Source organism: Poecilia mexicana, unplaced genomic scaffold (assembly GCF_051168715.1).
Source record: "Poecilia mexicana isolate PSO_F unplaced genomic scaffold, ASM5116871v1 scaffold_16, whole genome shotgun sequence".
Classification (NCBI taxonomy): Eukaryota; Metazoa; Chordata; class Actinopteri; order Cyprinodontiformes; family Poeciliidae; genus Poecilia; species Poecilia mexicana.
Window position 1 is genome coordinate 27,219,017 of NW_028263385.1, and position 19,510 is coordinate 27,238,526.

The following is a 19,510-nucleotide window of genomic DNA, read 5'->3' on the forward strand; positions in this document are numbered from 1 at the left end:
GGGGGCTGTCTGAGTGAAAAGCTGATACTAAAATTGCCAACGTGCAATTTTCTTTTCCTCATTGTTCTGTAGTATTGCAATGTTGTGATGAGGTTTTAAATCCATTGGCAAATGGGATATTATGAATTGAAGGATTGACAGGGATGGCAGTAAAACAGACCAGATTTTTTTCTATAAAGACTGCAGGGGTCGGCTTTTGGTCAGCCATGTTTCTGGCTCCTTTCCGTAACCGGTGTGGTATTTATTTAAATATCTGTTGTACAGTCATAATTACCAATTGATTGAATAATTGCTTTTTATCTCACAATTCATTTCTCAAATGTTTTGAGTTGGTGCCACAAAAGTTGAACTTCTTAATCAATGTGAGATCTTTAAATGTGCAGAATATGGTTAATATTCATTTCAACAATTGAGCCGTAATGGTCTTGGGTTGTTTTTGCTTTGGTAATTTTATTTACCTGAAAAACTGAATAGTAATCTCATGAAAGATATCTGTAATCACAAGTACTGGGATGGATTTGTCCTTTATAAGAACTGAAAGTGATATACTGTTATAAGTGATTTTCATTGCCATTTTATATTACAAAATTCCCAATATTTAGACTTCATGGCAACTAGCTGCTGATGTTGATTATTCTCAAGTAAGTTTGAATGTAAGTTTCACAGCAGACCAGCAACGATGTCGATTCAGGGACTCTGATACTCTGACAGTCAAAAACAAAAACACAGCAGTCACTGACTTCCACTTGCCTGCAACTGTGAGAACTCCATCCTGTTATCCATGGGGTTAAGATCAGCAGGAAAAAGCATTGACGTGGTTGTTTCCTGCAAGTCTTTTTGCTTAATGACTCTAAAGTTTTCATTTGTGAGAACCGTGTGTTCTCTCTCAGTCCACATGGGCAGCCATATTGCTTCCACAGTAGTTGGTCATACAGCTTCTCCTTATCAACTTACGGCATATCCTTCATATGTCATATGTAATTTCCATCTAGAATTGTTATAAAACATCTTCAAAGTTAATGGCAGCTTTAAAATGTTGATAATACAACAGTGACTTCCAACCATGGAGCAGGGTAAAACCACAGAGACACGTTCATTTATCCGTTGCCTTTATCCAATTCTATCGTAGAAAGAGATAAATGTTGATTCATTATTGGGTTTATCAACAATTCCCAACTAACAAATAACTGCTAGAAATCTCAAAAGTCAGTTTAGACATTAGCCTACAGATTCACCGTCCTGAGCTAACTCTATTTACGCACTGCAATAAAATGTTAGAAATTGTGCAACACCAGGATAGAAAGTAGACCTGGGGTGTGTTTATATATGTATGCATGTGTAGGCGACGCACACCATCAAGGCTGCTTTTTATTGCACATATTTTCATCATCCAGTCATCTTGGTCAAGTGACTGACAGGTCATGAAATCCTTGACAACAGTAACAAGTAAGATTTGGTAAGATTTGTTGCTGTCTAATTTTACTGGTGTTTACCTCGAATCTGCTGATGTGAATAAGCCGCCGCTCTGCAGAAAAGTTCCAGTCTGTTTCCTTCAAAGGCTGTGTAACATCTTTTCATGCAGGATAGCCCGATGAGTAAGAAAACCTCCTTACAAGACAGTTAAATCTGTAGAAACCGCCCTGCTTTGTCTTAGATTACTTTGTAAAGCCTATAAAATTGCTTTATGATTTTTTTACTGCCATACAATCTGCTTGTGTAGCCTGTGAGATGCTCACCAAGAGCTGTCATCACGTTGGCTACTCGCTTTCCCATAGATGTGTGCTCACTGATACTCTCAGTGATGCAGAAATGTGGTGAGTGTGGATCTTTTATTACCTCTCGTTCTGCAGTGAGACGGGAAGGTTTTTTTTTTTTTTTTTTTTGCAAAGAGTAGACTCTGATTTCTCCCTCATTGCTGTCTGCTCCCTTTTCAAATTGGCCACACAGTCGCCGCTCTCTCACTACATGTAAAAGACCACTTTCAGGGGCCTCGCAAGTAGCCGAGACTCGTCGTCTTCGGCTCTCATTTGTCACGGACGACGCACAGTGGCACATGAGTTAGGGCGCTGCTGTGGCCGCGCAATTACAGGGTCGACGGAAGGCAAACAGAGCCAAGCGGATCCAGCGGCAAGGACGACTCCTCCGTGGCGGCACTGAACTAAACATTCTGTTACTGTCATGTTTTGATGGACGGCCTGAGGGATGGAAGAGGAACATTATTATGGGAAGGCCGGGAGTCATTTGCTGTCTCTTCAGTTCTTATGTGTGGAAACGTACAGTACAAGCACAGCACAGCAGACGGTGTTTTTTTTTTTTTTTTCCCTTTTCCGTTTTTCGTCACCGCTATTTCAGGGTTGTTCTGAATGAGTTTAGCATTGTACAAATACAGGCGCAACACGTAAGTGCCAGAAGCTTCTTCTGGAAAGATTTTTGTACATGTTCAGAAAGCATTTATGGCACATTATGCGACTCTGCCGCTGTCGAACCACACCCCGGGTTTCTGTTCAATAGGAAGTTGCTTTTTAAACCTTTTTTTTTTTTTTTTTTTTACCGATTATCTTCAGTTGGTGTTACAAATCTGTGACAACACAAAGGTCAAGTATTGGACTGTTTTTATCTAGTATATACAGCAGCTTGAAGAAGTCAACTTTTCCACATTGTCTCACTTTACAGCCATGGACTTTAATGGATTTACTGGGATTGGACAAAGTAAGACATTTGGGCAGAAAAACATATTTTTCTACATAACTTTGTCTAGCATTTGTATTTTAGTGCCTTTTATGTCAATACCACAAAATGAGATCCATTGCATCCAGTTGTCCCGGTCACCCGATTAATAAAAAGAGTCCAGCTGTTCGTATTTATTCTTCATATAAATACAGCTGTTCCGTGAAGACTTCAGATGTTTATTGGAGAGCATTAGACCGCGAAATTAACCACACAGGTCGGAGATAAAGATTTGAACATTTCATAGACCGCTGTTCCGTCCATCATCTGAAAAAACCTGGAACCTCTCGAGAGCACAACTATTGGTGGTGGACTCAACAGATCTGGCCTTGTGGAAGGGAAGGCGAGAAGACAGCCACGAGAAAGTCCCATTTGCGGTTTACTACAATTAGCCCTGCCGGTGACACAGCAAACATGTGGAAAATTGTGTTGTGGTCAGATGAGACCAGAATGAAACTTTTTGTCCCACACCGAAAACGCTATGTGTGGCATGACTAACATTACAGATCACCCTAAATGCATCATTACTACCGTAAAGTATAGTACCAGAACCATTTTGGTGTTGACCTCCTTTCAGCAGGGACCATGAAGTTGGCTGGGTGCAGGGAAAAAATCACTTATTAGAGGCTCAGAACCACTTGAGTCTGGCTTGGAAGTTTACCTTCTGGTGTGACAGAGACCCACAACGTGCAGACGGAGGATCAGAGTGTCCAATTAAAGGTAATTTCAGAAACAGAGAGTCAGGGAGTATAATGAGGTCTCCATAATAACTGAAAACAAAGACACGAATTAGGAAAATGTGAGTCAATTATAATTTCTATAATTTATATCGCAGTATTGAACAATTTCATGTTTGCCCATTATATTGCAGCCTTAGTTCAGATGTAAATATATCCATGTGTTGAAGGGGTTAAATCAACTTTTTTGAGCTATATTATGTTATAATGTTATTCCCTTATCAAAAACATACATGGGGCGTTGCTTTGACTTTTTTTCCCACACGTTTGAGAAATCCTTTAGTCTCCCATAGCAACCATTCAGATGTGCAAATCGCCTGCTTGTTATAAAGTGCCACCTTCAAGGATGAAACTCCTGCTCAGAGCTGCAGTTTCCAAGTTTTCCCACTCGGATCCTTCAGACTAGCCAGTAGCAATTAGCAAACACCTGGTGGAACTGCACATCTGCTGAGCTCATTATATGAGCTGCTTCTCAGTGAAGTAGCTATGTTTTACCAGTAAAGCTGATAAAACATTGCAAAAGGGTTAATAGAGGAACAATGTTGTGATGACTTCCCGAAGGCAGAGTGTTGTGGGGGGGAAAAGTAGGAGTTTCTTAAGGAGACAGAGACCCAATTTCTAGGCATTAGTCATATTTGATATATATGCAGCATTTTTATAACTGAAGGTAACACAGTAGCTTGGGCTATAAAATGATATTATGTGGTTGGAAAACACATAATCCTATTCTTTTAATATGGCTCAGTCAAAGTTCAGACCCGAATGTAATTGAGAATACAGGACACCCGTTTTACTATCCTTTCCCCTACACAATTAAGCTCCACTTTGTTTTGGTCTATTACATAAAATCCCTATTAAAAGTCATTGAAGTCTGGGTATGAAACATGGAGGGGAAAAAAAAGTTTAGGGAATGAATACTTTTGCGAAGTACTTACTGTTCATACTTCTACGTGTGTTGCGTGTGTTCTTATGTGGAGGCCACTCATCGGTCATGACGTTTTGGGAGAGACGCCGAATTTAAGTGCAGAGGTAGAGCGATGGTGTTGGCCTTGTTCTGTGAGGCCATGCCAGGCCAACCTCCGAGCGGCGAGGCCGCATCGTGGGATGACTGTCGCGGCTGGGAAAACAGGCTCCATAAAAACCCAAACGGTTTAATTCGATGGAAGTCAGCGATTCACAGAGAGGCCAGGAGGAGGGAAAAAAAAAAAACGCCAAAAAACAAAATGGGGTGATGGGGATGAGACGGGCAGCAGCGGGACAGAGACGTGCAGAAGAAGAGACGGATCCAGAGAGCGAGGGCAGAGCTCTACGCTGCTCATTAGGTTTGGGTGTGTATGGGAACGGCAGTAAACATGACATTTCTTCTGCAGCCAGCAGAAAGACTCCGGCATCAAATAACAGCCCTGCAGTACAATGAGTAGTAAAGCTGTGGCCACCAGAGCTGTCGCCCTGCCCGACTGCCATCAGCTGCCACCAACCAGGACTCCAGGATTTGACTCTGGTCCACTGCAGCACCAAAGAGCAGGAAGTTTCTACCAGACAACACAAGTTTGGTTTTGGACCGAGTAAACACTACAATATTTTTTCAATTTAACAAAAAAAAAAAAAAATAGATTGTCAGTTGACTCTTTTACTTTGTTATTATAAGTGAAGTCCTGTGTGAAACGTTGCTGATTCATCTACCCAGCCACAGTTTCCTTGCTGGCACTTAAATCAGGCAAGGCTCCGGGTGTGTATCCTTGTTTTTATCATATAATTATTGTCTGGGAAAACTCTTCTAGTAAAATGATAAGTTTACTCATTTATAGGCTGGCCGTTTTAGAGATACGGGTTTTCTCTGAAGCTTGACGGGGTTTGGAAAGAAAAAAATGTCTTTTTATACACTTCAAAAAGCTTTTTCCTCTAAAATGTGTAAAAGCGTCCAGTTTCACACACAGACTCTGTTCATATGTACTTGTTGCACAGTTGTTTTTTTTCTATAAATCTGCTATCATTATCCACGGACTCTTGATCTTTATATTGCTGCATGCTTTGCTCTTTCACTGCTTTGATTTTGGTGAGAGATTTCCTTGGTTGGCTGGACGTGAGCGGCTTGGTAATAAACCGATCAGGCACATGTCCCTGGTTCAACCATAACAACAAGATACTCACTGCAAGCACATCTCCCTGAGGTTATATCGGAAGATTCATGACATGTTTGACTGTCCTTCTCTCACTAAAGACATATAATTTCTCCCCTTTGGAAGCTTCTAACTTATCATCTCCTTACACTGTCCAGTGTACTTCCTATGGCTCCAGAACAGTCATAAAAGTCTTGGCGTTACCACTGCTTTGAGTTTTTGTCATGAAAGGTGGCTGTCATGGACGAATAAAAAGAGCGTATGATTTACGGGGAGAATAAGGATCACACTTTGGAACGTTTAAATGTTCCTGTCTCCTGAAAGTCCGTTCCGCAACCAGAGGCTACCGAGTTGCAGTGCAGAATTACTCTGCTGAAGTTCTGTCACAGTCTGATGTTAGATGTTAAAGCAAAAACATCCCTCTGTATGTCATTTGAAACTGAAATTGAATTTAGGAAAAGGACATTTAAATAAGATGAACTAAAGTGTTAAGATTTGACTGCTCTGGAAGAGTATTCATGCCCCTTTAGATGGACCTTTTTGCCGGGATGCAACACAAATTATACTTATGTGAAAGACTAAAATAAAGTAGCTTGGTACAAGCCAACTCGATGTTCTACACTTTGCTATGTACAGATGGTCTGGACCCTTGGCTACTGAAAAACCATTGTTCGCCGGAGGCGTGGACTCTGTTCAAGTTTGAAACGATTGGATCCGCTTTTACCCAATCACTAACGTTTGTCAGGTCAACCACGAAAGAATCTACGCTATGAATCTTACCCAACATTGCGTGCACTGTAAACAACCATCCCCAACCATGGTTTAACAGACTGGTTGATGCATTCAGCAGCAAAATGACAAGTTAATTAACGCAACATGCCTTTCATCCGTTACCTGTCATTAATTATTAATAAGCAGGAGTAACTGAGTAACATGTTAAAATTCATAAGCAGTAACATTGAATAGCTGAAAATGCTAAAAATGAATCTGTACTAAATTGATGGTGACATTTTTTCTAATAGCTTTTATTAGCGTTTATTACGCTCAGCCTCATTAGCATCACCTGAGTTAGTGAAGAAATGGTTGTAGTCATCAAAAACCAAGATAAAACAAGATGGTTACAAAAGTTTTCCCCCATATTTAAATTCAAAAGGCTGAAGGTAAAATTATCCCCACATTTTTCAGATTTAGATTTTTAAAGATATTTTTAAATTATGGCTACATGTTTCTGCTGACTGGGAGTCCTGACTTGAATTTGATGGAGAATCTGTTGAGAGAGCTAAAGATCAGGGTGATGGTAACGTCCTCAAGCCCAACGACGTGGAGTTCATCACCAAAGATAAATAGTCAACACACCTGTGAAAACATTCAAAGTGCTGACCAGCAATCATAAAAAAGGGTTAGATTGCTGTGTTGTCAGTACAGACTTCTCTATTGATTGAGAGCATATAGTCATTTTCAACATGCTCTCTATCAATAAAATTTAAGTAAAATAGTTTTTTTTTTTTTTTTAAGTGACACTCCTTTTACATAGTTCATATTTTGAGAGATACTGGTTTTATGGCCTATCAAAGAAATGCATTGCCTGGAGTATGAATAGTTGTGAACCTAACTGTGGGTCACGGTTTTTAAACCCCACCATGAATATAAAAAAGAGCCCGTCTATTGTGCTCAAAGCATGTGAAAAATGCTCTCCTGATGCAGCAGTAAGAGGTGTCCACTCAGGGAGCGGGGCCACAGGGAAAAATCTAGGCAAGCGATTGTGTCTCACTGCAAAACTGGATGTCAGCAGCCTTTTGTGTACAAGTGTGCCTAAGACGAGGATCGGGTTCAGCATTAGGGTGGAGCAGGCGATTGGACAGCGGCTCTGTTTATGCACCTGACCCATATGAGTCACTGAGCTGAGGCAAACTTTACAGCAACATGTCATATCAAGACATCGCCCAACTCTCAGCTCCCCGCTTGATTCCATCTCTCTGCGCACATTGCCATTTGTTGTTATTGTCTTCCAATGTTATTAACTTTCACATTCCTGAAGATGGTGTCATATAATCAGAGTATTTGGCTGAACTTGTTCCCCTCATATGGGGATGAGTTGCTTAATATGCTGCCTTGGCAAGGTCTGGAGTTTGACTCTCGAGTTTACTATCAAGAATCTTTCTGCTCCTGTAAATACCCCAAATGAATGGTCCGATGTTGTGTGCTAGCTTGAGTAACCCAGCACTGACTCTCTCGATCAAGTGAGTGACGATGGCAACATTACAGAGAGTTGTTTTAATGATTAACAGCCAAACTGTTGACCTCAGCAGTGTAACCATGTGTCAGTTTAGCATCAGGAAGAAGCCTCAGCACGCCTGTGTGTGTGTGTCTGTGTGTGTGTAAAGGAGTCACTTAATTTCTATATGCGACGCCTGTTTTCAGCAGGTCATATAGTTGCAGTTTGGTTTGTGGCTCTGAGGGATGGAGAAGTATGCAGTGGTCGCCCATCTAACTTAAAAATGGATCTGAATTGTTTAAGTTTTTATTTTGATATAAAAGGCACTTGGTTTTAAGTTGTTGCCCATCCATTAAACCATATCAAATCTTGTGATTCTCTAATTAGTTCACCATGTTACAATCAACTTGGTAATATTGTGTTGTTCTAAAGGTGTTTCCACAGTTTATTGCTGAAATAAAACGAGCTAGTCCAGCTGGGTAGAGGAGAGGCAAAAGTTTGCTGAAGCTGCAGAGAACAGACATAGCTTTGGCTTGGTCAAGTGGCCACTGGATAAGATTATAGTATAGTACTGGTTTTATGCTGCGGTAGATAACGGGTGGGGCGGAGGCATCCCTCTGCAGTAATGTCAGGTTGCAGAAAACCCATATACAAATGCCTGGGAGGTGGAGACCTCTTATGTCCATGATTGTCCAGTTGGCCCTGTGTACCAGCCTAAATCAGCCGTTCAGATCATCAGGTTGTCATGTTCAGTTTCTGCATGCAGTCAAACACTCAGCACAATGCAAATGCCCCCTGAGGGAAGTGGACAGATGTAGAATCCCACTGAGAGAAGCGTGGGAACAACTTCCACATGTTAACATCTGAGTACTGGCTCAAGAGTGACACGTCCAGCTATGAGCACTACTACAGAAAATCTCTAAAAGCCATAAGTAGACATACACCGATTGCAGTTTTCTGGCCATTCACCAATCTTTATAAACTATTACCTGCCTATTCTGTTTTTGGCCAATACCATTTTTTTTTGTCTGAAAGTATATAAATATAGCAATAAAGTCTTTACGTTTGCAACAGTGGGGTGACGATTATCAACCACGCATGTTCAGATATGAAGGTGGGCAGGTTTGATTTTCAGACCTTTATGGAGGTAGATAAAATCAGTTTCACATCCAAGTATGGGCCAGTCTTCCTAAATTAAAGTAATCTGTGCCGATTTGGCGGCGCACCCCTACTCATAACTCAACAGAGTGGAAATATATATTGAAAGCTACTAGCTTTAAATAGTTTTGGTCTACTAAAACTATTTAAAGCTACTAATAGACTCGCTTTAAATAGTTTTGGTTTTGGTCTACTAATAGTTAGTTTTGGTCTACTAATAAAAATTTTGGGTGATTCCAATTTTTTGTAGATGAACCAGAACGTACAATGTTCTTAATTTATTTTCCTTGAGTCTGGGATTTACAAATAATTGCCAACATGTTTTATGTTTTATTTTTTACATGCCAGCATGTTTTATGATTAAAGCTAAAACAGTAAATAACTGAGCTGTACTCCATTTACCCTTCCTGTTATCTGTTGAAAATCTTGCTTTTTCTTTATCACAGCATGAATAGACAGACATTTCTTGATATTCTGCAAAGAATACAGTTTGATACAGAAAACTTTTAGTCTCCTTAACTCAGTAGTTAAGTGTTCACAGCAAATTGGACAGAAAGACCTGGTAGCTCTTGGATTGACTCAATCTGAATATCTGAATGTTTGATAAGCCAGTCAGCAGCCTGGGCCGGTCGAGCTAACATTCAGTGCTAAATAACTCCCATAATCAGACGAAGTTTTCATTCCTTCTCGATGGAGTTCTGTGTTGAACTTCTCACTTGTCCATGTCTTTCAGTCGGTGGTGAAAACTGGACGTTTGCTCATCAGTCACGAGGCGCCAGTCACAGGAGGATTTGCTGCTGAAATCAGCTCTACTGTACAGGTGGGTGCCTGCTGTCTGTGTGTGACTTTATCTCTGGCAGAGTGTGCAAGCATGCTTGTGTTGAGAGGAGGACATTTTATTGGCATCTTAAGCTCCCAGGGGTACAAGACGGCCTTCAAAGGGGTACTGGTCTTGTTAATTGGCCATGGTTTTGTCCATAAAAGTCCAACTTCCAAATAAAACTCAAATAGCTTCTCAGTGTTTGCCTCAGAGCTTTGGTTTTCAGACTGTAAGAAGCACCCTCCTGGGGTTGGAGGTAGAGACCCGAAGCAAGACGACTACCAATAAGCCACGGCGAACTCTGTTGACGGACAGGCATCAGTGGAACAGAATGTAACACTGCTGTTTAACGGGGAGTTTTAATAAGCCACTTGTGAGGAAATCTTAAGACTGGAGAAAAAGTTCCAAGTATTTGCATTTCGAGGCGTTGGGTCATAATCAGCTTCTAAGAGCGGAAAGTATCGAACAACTTCACTTCAAAAATTCATTAAAGCAAGCTAGTGGGAGAGTTTCCAGTAGGGAGCGTTTCTCCATTTGGTGAAGATGTTTGACTTCACGAAGGCAATCCACGATCTGAAACTGACGTCTGATTTTTGTAAACCTCCTTTGCCGTCACTCCCCAAAAGGGTTTAGGGGGATTTAGATCAAGGGAACATACAGGACGGTCAAAAGAGTACATTATTCCAGGAAGAGGTGTTGTGAACTACAGTGTTGTGCTCCTGAAAGATCTAATCATCACCATCTAACGATTGGAGAAATGCCACCTGCAACATCTCCAGTTGGACACCCCGGCACAACCAGACGCCCCGTCGTTCAACCAAAGGAAATGCCTCCCAGATAAAGATGAAGTCTGCTCCTCTCTAGAAACTGATGCAGAAAACATCTCCGGTGGGATCTCTCTGGCATCCCTGTAAGCCATTAGAACTTGCCAGTTTTTTCTTCCACTTTGTAAGCACCATTGTACCATTTAGTGCTCCCTTGCAAGCCCTAAAAAGGTTATTTAATGATGTTTTTTTATTATTCTTTAAGGCAGGGGGCTCAAACTGCCTTGAGGGCCAGAGTCCTTCAACTTTTAGATGTCTCTCTGCTTCCACACACCTGGCTCCAATATTAGCTCATCAACAGAGCTCTGAAGAACTTGATTGTATGCTGGGGAGACAGTTTCACCATTTAATTCAAGTGTGTTGGACGACGAACAAATGCCAAAAAAAAAAGAAAGACTGCAAAGGAGATGCTTTTGATTCCCGTCACAAAAGTCACTTCATCAGCAACCAAACGTTTCTACTGGTGCAAAAGACTAAAAAGACGACAGGAAGTGGTAGGAGGATGACGGCTCTGTATGTTTTTTACTGATTTGTTGCATCAACAATCTTATTCACATGTGACTTTAATTGCGTTTCTTATTTAATGGAAACACCATAATTGTGGAATTCTATTTTTCCACAATATTTCGACATTAGAGGAATATTGGAATCTGTGCACATGTATAAAAGAAACGCAGCTACAGTGACAAAGCAGTTATTTTGATCACATATGGCAACAGTGATATCATCAGTTGTCTCAATTGAGTGGATAAATGTCTTAGTGATTTTGGGTTAAAAACAAGAAAGAGAGACTGAGAAAAACAATTGTAACATTAATATAGGAAGGTTGGGATATTGTCTGCTAGAAATGTTTTTTTATGGTGACATTTCTATCAAAAAATGTTAGATTACTTTGTTTAAAATTGCCAGAAATACTTATTTGTGCCCAATACTCGTAATACTTAACATTTGTACTGTTTTAAACTACATTTGATTTACAGTCTTCTGCTTGTATTTATCCACAGTCCACTGATAATTGACACACTCACACAGGAAGGAATTATAGGATATATTTGGCCACAATAGATGCACCAGGTGCTTCCATCTTTTGCCTAAAATGAAGGACTGATTTGAAGGCTGCATTTGGAGGAGTTTTCAAATTGGGTCAGCATTTGTCATGCGGCTGAGACATGATCGACCTTTGAAGAATGCAGCCGCCGAATGGAAATTCACATATTTACCCCAGTGGTGAACTTTGAGCATATTTAAGCTGAAACAATGTTGCTGCTGGTGGTGTCCTCTCAACTCTAGACCTCACAGCACATGCATTTCCTGTGAACTGAATGACACACACACATCCCAAATTGAAACAAAATTTCTTTTTATATGTATTTTTCAGTATTAAAGTAGAGTATAGGGTTTTTGCTCTTTCCTGAAAGAAAGAGCGAAATCTTCTTCAAGATACTGAGAGCCAAACTCAAGACATTAAATTGAGAAGTCAAATTTATTTTAAGTCATGTTTGGGATATATATATATATATATATATATATATATGTGTATGTAGCATAGTAGCATAGTGACTTGACTGTGCCATGTGTCTGGAATATACATAATACTGCCCCTTTAAAAGAGATATTCCAATAGTGTCATTACGACATAATGATACTATCAGAAGATAGTAATTGGTGCAACAATTGCGTGACGTTTTTCTTGTTGTATGTTGTTGCTGCAGCTGCACATGTGTGCCATTTTAACTGTTTTACCAGCTAATTTCTTTTAATTGGTTTGGTTTGTTGCTTTTATGGGGGACAATCCTCTGTATTTATTGAGTAATGATTGAACACCTCAAAGTGCCAGCATATCACCCACAGTGAGCTGGTGGTGTTTTTTTTTTGTTTTTTTTTCTTTTTCCCCGAAATGGAAACTTACTCTCCCCAGCAGCCAAGGTTAAGTTCATTGAATAGTTTAGCTGGAACATCAACTTAGTACCAGTAATCTTTCACATTTATGATGCCAAACTTTATATCAACAAATAACTCAACTCCACATAATGCTGTTCTCTTTCTAGTTTTAAATTGCAGTGAATGCCGTTTTTGGTTTTTTAGAATTATATAGAAAAAATAATCATAGTGTTACATATTTTTACCTAATAAATGTAATATTACATCACAATTGATCAAGCAGCATTGTATTAATTGGGGGCGGGGTCTCGGAGTGCTTTGTAGACTCATTTGTTTGGCTCCCCATTGCGCCAGTGTTATTGAAGCTAGCTAAATCCAGCATTCATCCTGTCACTCTGAGGAGTTTCTGTAACGCTCTGCGTTCAAAGACTACGATCTGCATTTTACCACAGCATGTGGTGAGGATGAAGACCCCCCAACATTATCTTCCACATATTCTGAGTCTGAGTCAGATTTTTGCCTCGCTGTAAATGTCACTGTTGCTCCTCGACCTGATGTTCTCGTCACAAAATGTTTGAGTGTTTTCACAGCTAATAGCTTGGAAGACTCCAATTGGGGACCAAAAATTGCAACATTTGTTACATTTTCAACTGGTGCGGTTCGCTTTCACACTACGCCGAGTCAAACAAACCAAACACTTTGGAAAAACCGGTTCACCTCCTCGCCTTTGGTGGTGCTGCATCAAGAACCACTGAAGGAAAAGACATTAAAACCTCTGAAGACGACACGGAGTGCACCTTTATTCTTCACAAAGCAGCTGTAGGATTTGTCTTTTGTCGTTGGTAAAACACCTTGAGCCATTTCTCCCTCTAGTGCAGTGGTTCTTAACCTGGATTTGATCGAACCCCAGGGGTTCAATGAGTCGGTCTCAGGGGTTCGACGGAGCCTCTGCCGCGGAGTTAAAGACACACTGTGTAAAGTCGTGATGACGCCCCGTTTTGCCATCACTTGCTCCAGAGGATCACGTTACATTGCTTAGCGAATCAGTACTGCGGGAAGGAGTTCCATTCTCAGCATGGATTTGAACTTGTGTCTTTAATTACTTCAGTAAAGCTCACCGTTTTTACCAAATTCTATAGTCTAAATCTGTTCCTTAGTCACATCTTTTCGGGGTTGGTACTGCCTCTAGTGGCGTGGGGGAGGTAATACAACTAATATAATTACATTAATAAATCAGAATACCGCAAATTATTTTCTGTGTGTGTGGGGGGGGGGGTCGGTGAATGCTCATATGAAACTGGGGATTCGATACCTCAAAAAAGGTTAAGAACCACTGCACTAGTGCTAGATTCTCATGTTTGTTTTTGTATTTACCCAGAATGCCTCGTGCTGCTTCCACTTCCTGCTTTTGGAGCAGTCTCTGGTCCGCTTGCATCAAGCAAACTGAAACCAAGATTTTTAGGCGGACCAGAATTAGCTTTTTTTTGCTCTGAATCAGAGTTTGATTGCCCATTTACACCTCCCCAAACAATTTCTAGACAAATGGATTAAAAAATGTGAACGCAGCCCAACGTCCCTCGAAAAACAAATTTTTATACAAAGAAATGTATACAGTGTATTAGAGTGATGCTGCAAGTATGACGGTATGGGGGATGTATCATGGTTACCTTGAAAGACCAAAGACACTCACAATAACCGACACAAGTCCATGCTTTTCTGTCTGATCAAAATACAATTTCAGATATACCAAAAGCAGTTATTGCCATTTTTCCGCAGCAATAGCCTCGAGGTACATTTTCAGCTGAAACATGGAGAGACTAACTGCACTAACAGCCCCATTAAGGCTCTGACCCAACCAGGAAAACATACTTTAAAGCCGCATTCTTGACACAATGGAAAATCTGAATTCTTCATGCTTTTCAAGCTTATTTCACAGGAATGGGATTTCTGAGCAGAAAACTAGACTTTCAATTAGTACCCTCCCACAAGTTTGCACCAAGAGCTAATTAGAATATGGACAGCTTAAACGACATGTGACCTGCTACCAGTTTGTGTGAGCCCCAGTCAAGCCACATGGACTCGTATAGAAGTGGCTGTAGGCACCTTGCCGTCTCTGTGGGTGTTTCTGACAATCAGACACAATGTGATCAGTGCAAAGCTCCGGCCGCGCTGGAAAGTATTTTTAAAAACTGCTCCCATGTTAACATATTTTTATTCTGACATTTAACTATATTACATATAATGATGCACTTCCTCAAAGCTAAACAATGATTTGAATGAAATCTGAGTTGTGTGGCCGTTCCCTGTCCAGTTTTGGTGGCAGACAGTCAGACTACTGTATTTTCCTCCCACTTCCAGTAAATTTATTTAAAGGAGATTACAGATCTCATCCAGACTAAAGAGCAGAGTCTACAGTACAGTCTGACTGTTTGTCTGCATGCAGAGAATTGGTTGTTGACTCGTCATAGGCTAGCTTTCACAGCAACATCTTCACCAATAAAATAATATTCAACTTTTTGGGGATTTTTTTTTCCGTTTTACTTCCATCTGTAAAAATCCACCAAACAAACCCAACACAAAAGCTCTTTGATTGATAATTAATAATTAGATGTATGTTCTAAGAAAAAGCAAGACCCAACATGACAAAATGTTACAGTACCAGCAGGTTTGCATGAACTAAAAGCTTTTCAAGTGCATGCCTGTTCACTTCTGAGAAGGTTTGCTGGGTTCACAGAGATTACATTGAGGTTCGTCCATTGAACACTTGCTGTAGCACTCTTATTAAATGCTGCTTAACAGAGGATTATTACATCAGATTCATAAGCTTCGAAGCCTCTTCTCTAGTTTTATCTGTTCAAAATCTGGACAATTGACAGCACGTCTAAGTAGCATACCAGAAAGACAGTGGCACAAAACATGGGTACCGTATTTGCCCTGGACCGTATTTTCCAGACTAAAAGGCGCACTTGAATTTGACCAAAAAAATGAAAGTCACTTTATACATTTTTTTGGAGTAAAACAGCCCCCTCTAGTGAATTAATATGGATTAAGTCTGGTTTTGCTTATTGACCTATTGATTTTGTGTGGTAACAGGCTCTCACGGCGCTCTGTCAAAATGTTTTAGTTACATTACGGCTACCAGGAGTGTTGTGAGGTAATGCGTGTACCGTGTTTTGACTCTCTGACTTATTTGACTGTTTTGTTTCACTTGATGCTCCATACAGTCCGGATGATAAAAGATCGAACATAGACCATTCATTGACAGTGCGCTTTATAATCCAGAAAACACGTTATTCACTATTGTCAACGTACAGGGGGCGCCTGAATTAATTCTAGTCTGGATTTTCTGTATTTAGCTGTATTTTTTTTCCATAATACAAAAATCATAGCTTCCCCCCCCCAACCCTCTCATACACTCAAACTCACTCACCGAATAAAGAGCGGTCTTTAAATACCAATCACAAACCCCCAAGGACGTGGACATTTGTCAGCACATGAAAACGCTATGCAGTCTGAGAGGAAGGCAAAAGTAGCAGCGGAGAACATGAGGGGGGGTTTGTTGGACTTGTATCGTCATGTTCATTAAAGCTGATGAGATTAAATTAGCAGGGTGGAGCGTGCTGCGTGTCCTGAGGCGCTGAGGTCCAGCCCTACAAGCCAAGCCGAATCAGATAAAATGAGTCCGATAGAGGCATTCAGGAGGATCGGGTGGCAATTCCTTATTCTCTCTACACCAGCTCAGTAATTATCCTGACAAATTAGTCAGCTGCAGAATTAGAATCAGCTTTATTGGCCGAGACGCTGCGCAGAAACAAGGAGTTTGGTTTCAAGTGCTCACAGGCGATAAGTGTGTAGATAAATCCACTTTAGAGGGATTAAAATAAATGATGAAGAGAAACAGTATGTGCTGTGGGTTGTGACTATTTATTTACATAAGTTCTGAAAACAGAATATTTTATAGGTAGAACCGGTCCAGTGTTTGTGTTCTGAGTAATTATAGGTTCTTCTGGCCATTTAAGACAACTTCCATAAAAATGTTGCTCCCCTATTTAGTCAAATAAGCATACGAATATCGTAAATTGTATGTAAATATGTTTCATATATATCAATCTTTTGTATTTGATAGATTTACAGACTGTTTACCACGTAAGAACACTGCCAGTGCACAGCCTTTCTGCTGTCAATAGTTTCTTTCGGAGATAATTTGGTTCTGGGAAGACATCTGTTTTATTTTATTGATTTATTGTTGATTATTGTTGTTGCAAACATGTTTAGAGTTGACAGTTTCGTCAGATTGTTTCAGTGAGACAAAGAGGGAATCAAACTGTCAATGGTAAAATAAAAGTGGGAATCTTCATGCACTTAGCAACTGGATTCGATTATGATTTAGAGCCGCGATTCAAGCACACGGCAATTATCGACGCGTCAATTATCGTTTCTACACATCTTGAACTATCAAACAGTTGGACTTGGAGAACACTTGGAAAAGATTAAATGGAAAGTCCAAGATCTTCGACTTCATCAGTAACTAAAATCAAATCTTTATTAGCAAAGCCAGAGTTCCCATCCTACATCTTATACAGCGATGATATGTTTGCATAAATGTGAACTTGTGATCAAATGAGCAAATATGATTGAAAACTGTTTTTTGCAACGCATCACATCTCAGAGCTACTTTGCCTGCTTTCTTCAGTGACTTTTTAAATGTATTTTATAGAGGCATATTGAACCTTGGCTCTGGGGAGACCAATATAGCATGAAAATTCAAGTTTACAGCAAATCCTTTACTTAAAAGTTGGAATTAGCTGTGTAATTAGCTCGACCTTTTCCTAGAAGAAAAGTTAGATGATGTGTAAACATGTAATATGGTTTTGCATGTTTGTTTGTTCTCAGAATAATTTTTTTTATGGAAAAAATGAGGCAAGCGAAACAAAAGAAAAACACACACGGTGGTTTCTCTCGATTTTTTTTTTCTCTTTCTCTTTTTGTGACTTGCAAAAATTGAAAACACAGACATTCCCCTCATTAAATGTGACATTACTCAGGATTCTGTCAGATGTTTTATTGGAAATGAAAAGCTTTGGATGCAGTGAAGACGTCCTGCCTTGTCAAATATCTACAAGTGTGACTGTTGGCGTGCGGATTCGTCGTTTGTGACGCAGTCGGTCAATCAGTCGTGAGCTTTCACCACGCGTCGTTCGCTTGGTTTGATCTAAACGACCTCTAATTGCCCTCTGGGGGGCGGGGGGGTTTTGTCCAATTTACAACATTTTTGTTGGTTTCCTAGGAAAGAGAAGAATAGTTCATATGAAGCCACGTGTCGTGGTTTGATTTGTACTTTAGCCAAACTGCCTGAGTATTGTCCCACTTTGAGAAACCCTCCATTTGATCCCAAGTATTTCTGAGCAATAAAACGGACATTCTGCACATGTTGCCCAGATTCTAAGTGTTGATGGTATATAAGAACATGTCTTTAATTAGCTACATTGACAGTTGGGAAAGGTTGCTTCCCACAAATCAAAGATTGATGGAAAATTTTTTTTGAGAGAGAGAGAGAGAGAGAGAGAGACTGTCCAAATGACTTAATCATTATGTTACAGATGGTTAACACTGTTTTTCTCTACTCCACTCCCAGCTGTTTTAAAATCCACCAACCGATTTTTTTTAAACAAAAATCATCAGATTTAGGCTAAAAATGGTTTAAAAGGAGCAAAGTTCCTCACCGCATTTTGTTTTGTTTTCGCCTTCTGCTCCCAAGCTGCTGCTCCTCCCCCTCCTCCTTCTCTTCTTCTTCTTCTTCTTCTTCTTCTTCTAAACCAAAGCTTCCAGTGCAACCATCACATCTGTTCCAGACTACTGCATTAGGATTTTATTGTTGTGTTAAGCTTTCACTCGCACTATTTGAACCTCTTGTGCAGGCATGTGTCTGCTTGTAATTACCGACAGTGTCAAAGCCATCTTGGTATGCGTCGCATAAATCAAAGTTATGGATTTGTCCTTTTTTAATTTGCTCTGACAAACCAGTTCTAACAGTTTGTGCCATGTATTTATGTAATGAGCAAAAACTGTGGGATTAAATGGGTTGTTTTGAACCAACAGCAGCTGTTTTTTTTTTTCCCCCTTTGTAGGAGGAGTGCTTCCTTAACCTGGAGGCTCCTATAGCCAGGGTCTGCGGGTACGACACCCCCTTCCCTCACATCTTTGAGCCCTTCTACATCCCAGACAAGTGGAAGTGCTTCGATGCAATCAAGAGGATGATCAACTACTAAAGCCCTGTCAGGTACAAACATCCAATGACTCCTTTTGAACTAAATTCGTTCATAGAAGAGAGACTTTTTTTTATGTGTTTAAAGTCTTTTTGCAATTAATGTGCTTTAGCTTGTTTTGTTTTGTTTTTTTCTTTACAAAAATATAATTACTATTAAGAACTCGAAACTAGGCAATCTTTAGTATATTTGTACTGGTCCAGTAAATAAAACATTATTTATTTTTTTTTTTGTCTACTTCATTCAGAATCCAATCTTTCCAATGGATAAATAATTTTTACAATAAATTGCAATAAAAACAGCAACACTTCTAAAGACTTTGTACTAACTCAGAAAATAGACTTTCAAAAAACTTGTGTTTGTTTATAAATCACTGAACAGCTTGGCACCAAAATACTTTAAGGACCTGCTGTTGCTGACCTTTAACCAGAAGACCTCTGAGGTCCTCTGGTTCTGGTTCTGGTTCTGCTCTGTATCCCCAGAACCAGAACCAAAGGTGGAGAAGCAGCATTCAGCTTATATGCACCACAAATCTGGAACAAACTTCTAGAAAACTGCAAAACAGCCAAAACACTGAGATCCTTTAAATCTAGACTAAAAGCCCACCTGTTTAGAGTTGCTTTCAAGCCATAAACGATGCCACATTGACCAATATATTTAATGATTTTGATGATGGTACTTAATAAAATGTTACGTTTCACTGGTTTCTCAATTGGTGACTGCATGATGTTTTCATGACTTTTTATCTTTGTGTTTTTTGTG

At 40.0% G+C, this 19,510-nt stretch overlaps 1 protein-coding gene across 1 annotated transcript in view; it reads left to right on the top strand.

Moving 5' to 3' along the window:
* The window catches only part of bckdhb (branched chain keto acid dehydrogenase E1 subunit beta), a 52,142-nt gene that overhangs the window by 30,095 nt on the left and 2,537 nt on the right, over window positions 1–19,510 (top strand). Inside the window, exons 9-10 of the mRNA XM_015007182.2 lie at window positions 9,691–9,777; window positions 18,611–18,762. Of these exons, the coding sequence (XP_014862668.2) occupies window positions 9,691–9,777; window positions 18,611–18,751 (228 nt within the window). The 3' untranslated portion in view covers window positions 18,752–18,762. The remainder of the gene's footprint in view (window positions 1–9,690; window positions 9,778–18,610; window positions 18,763–19,510) is intronic.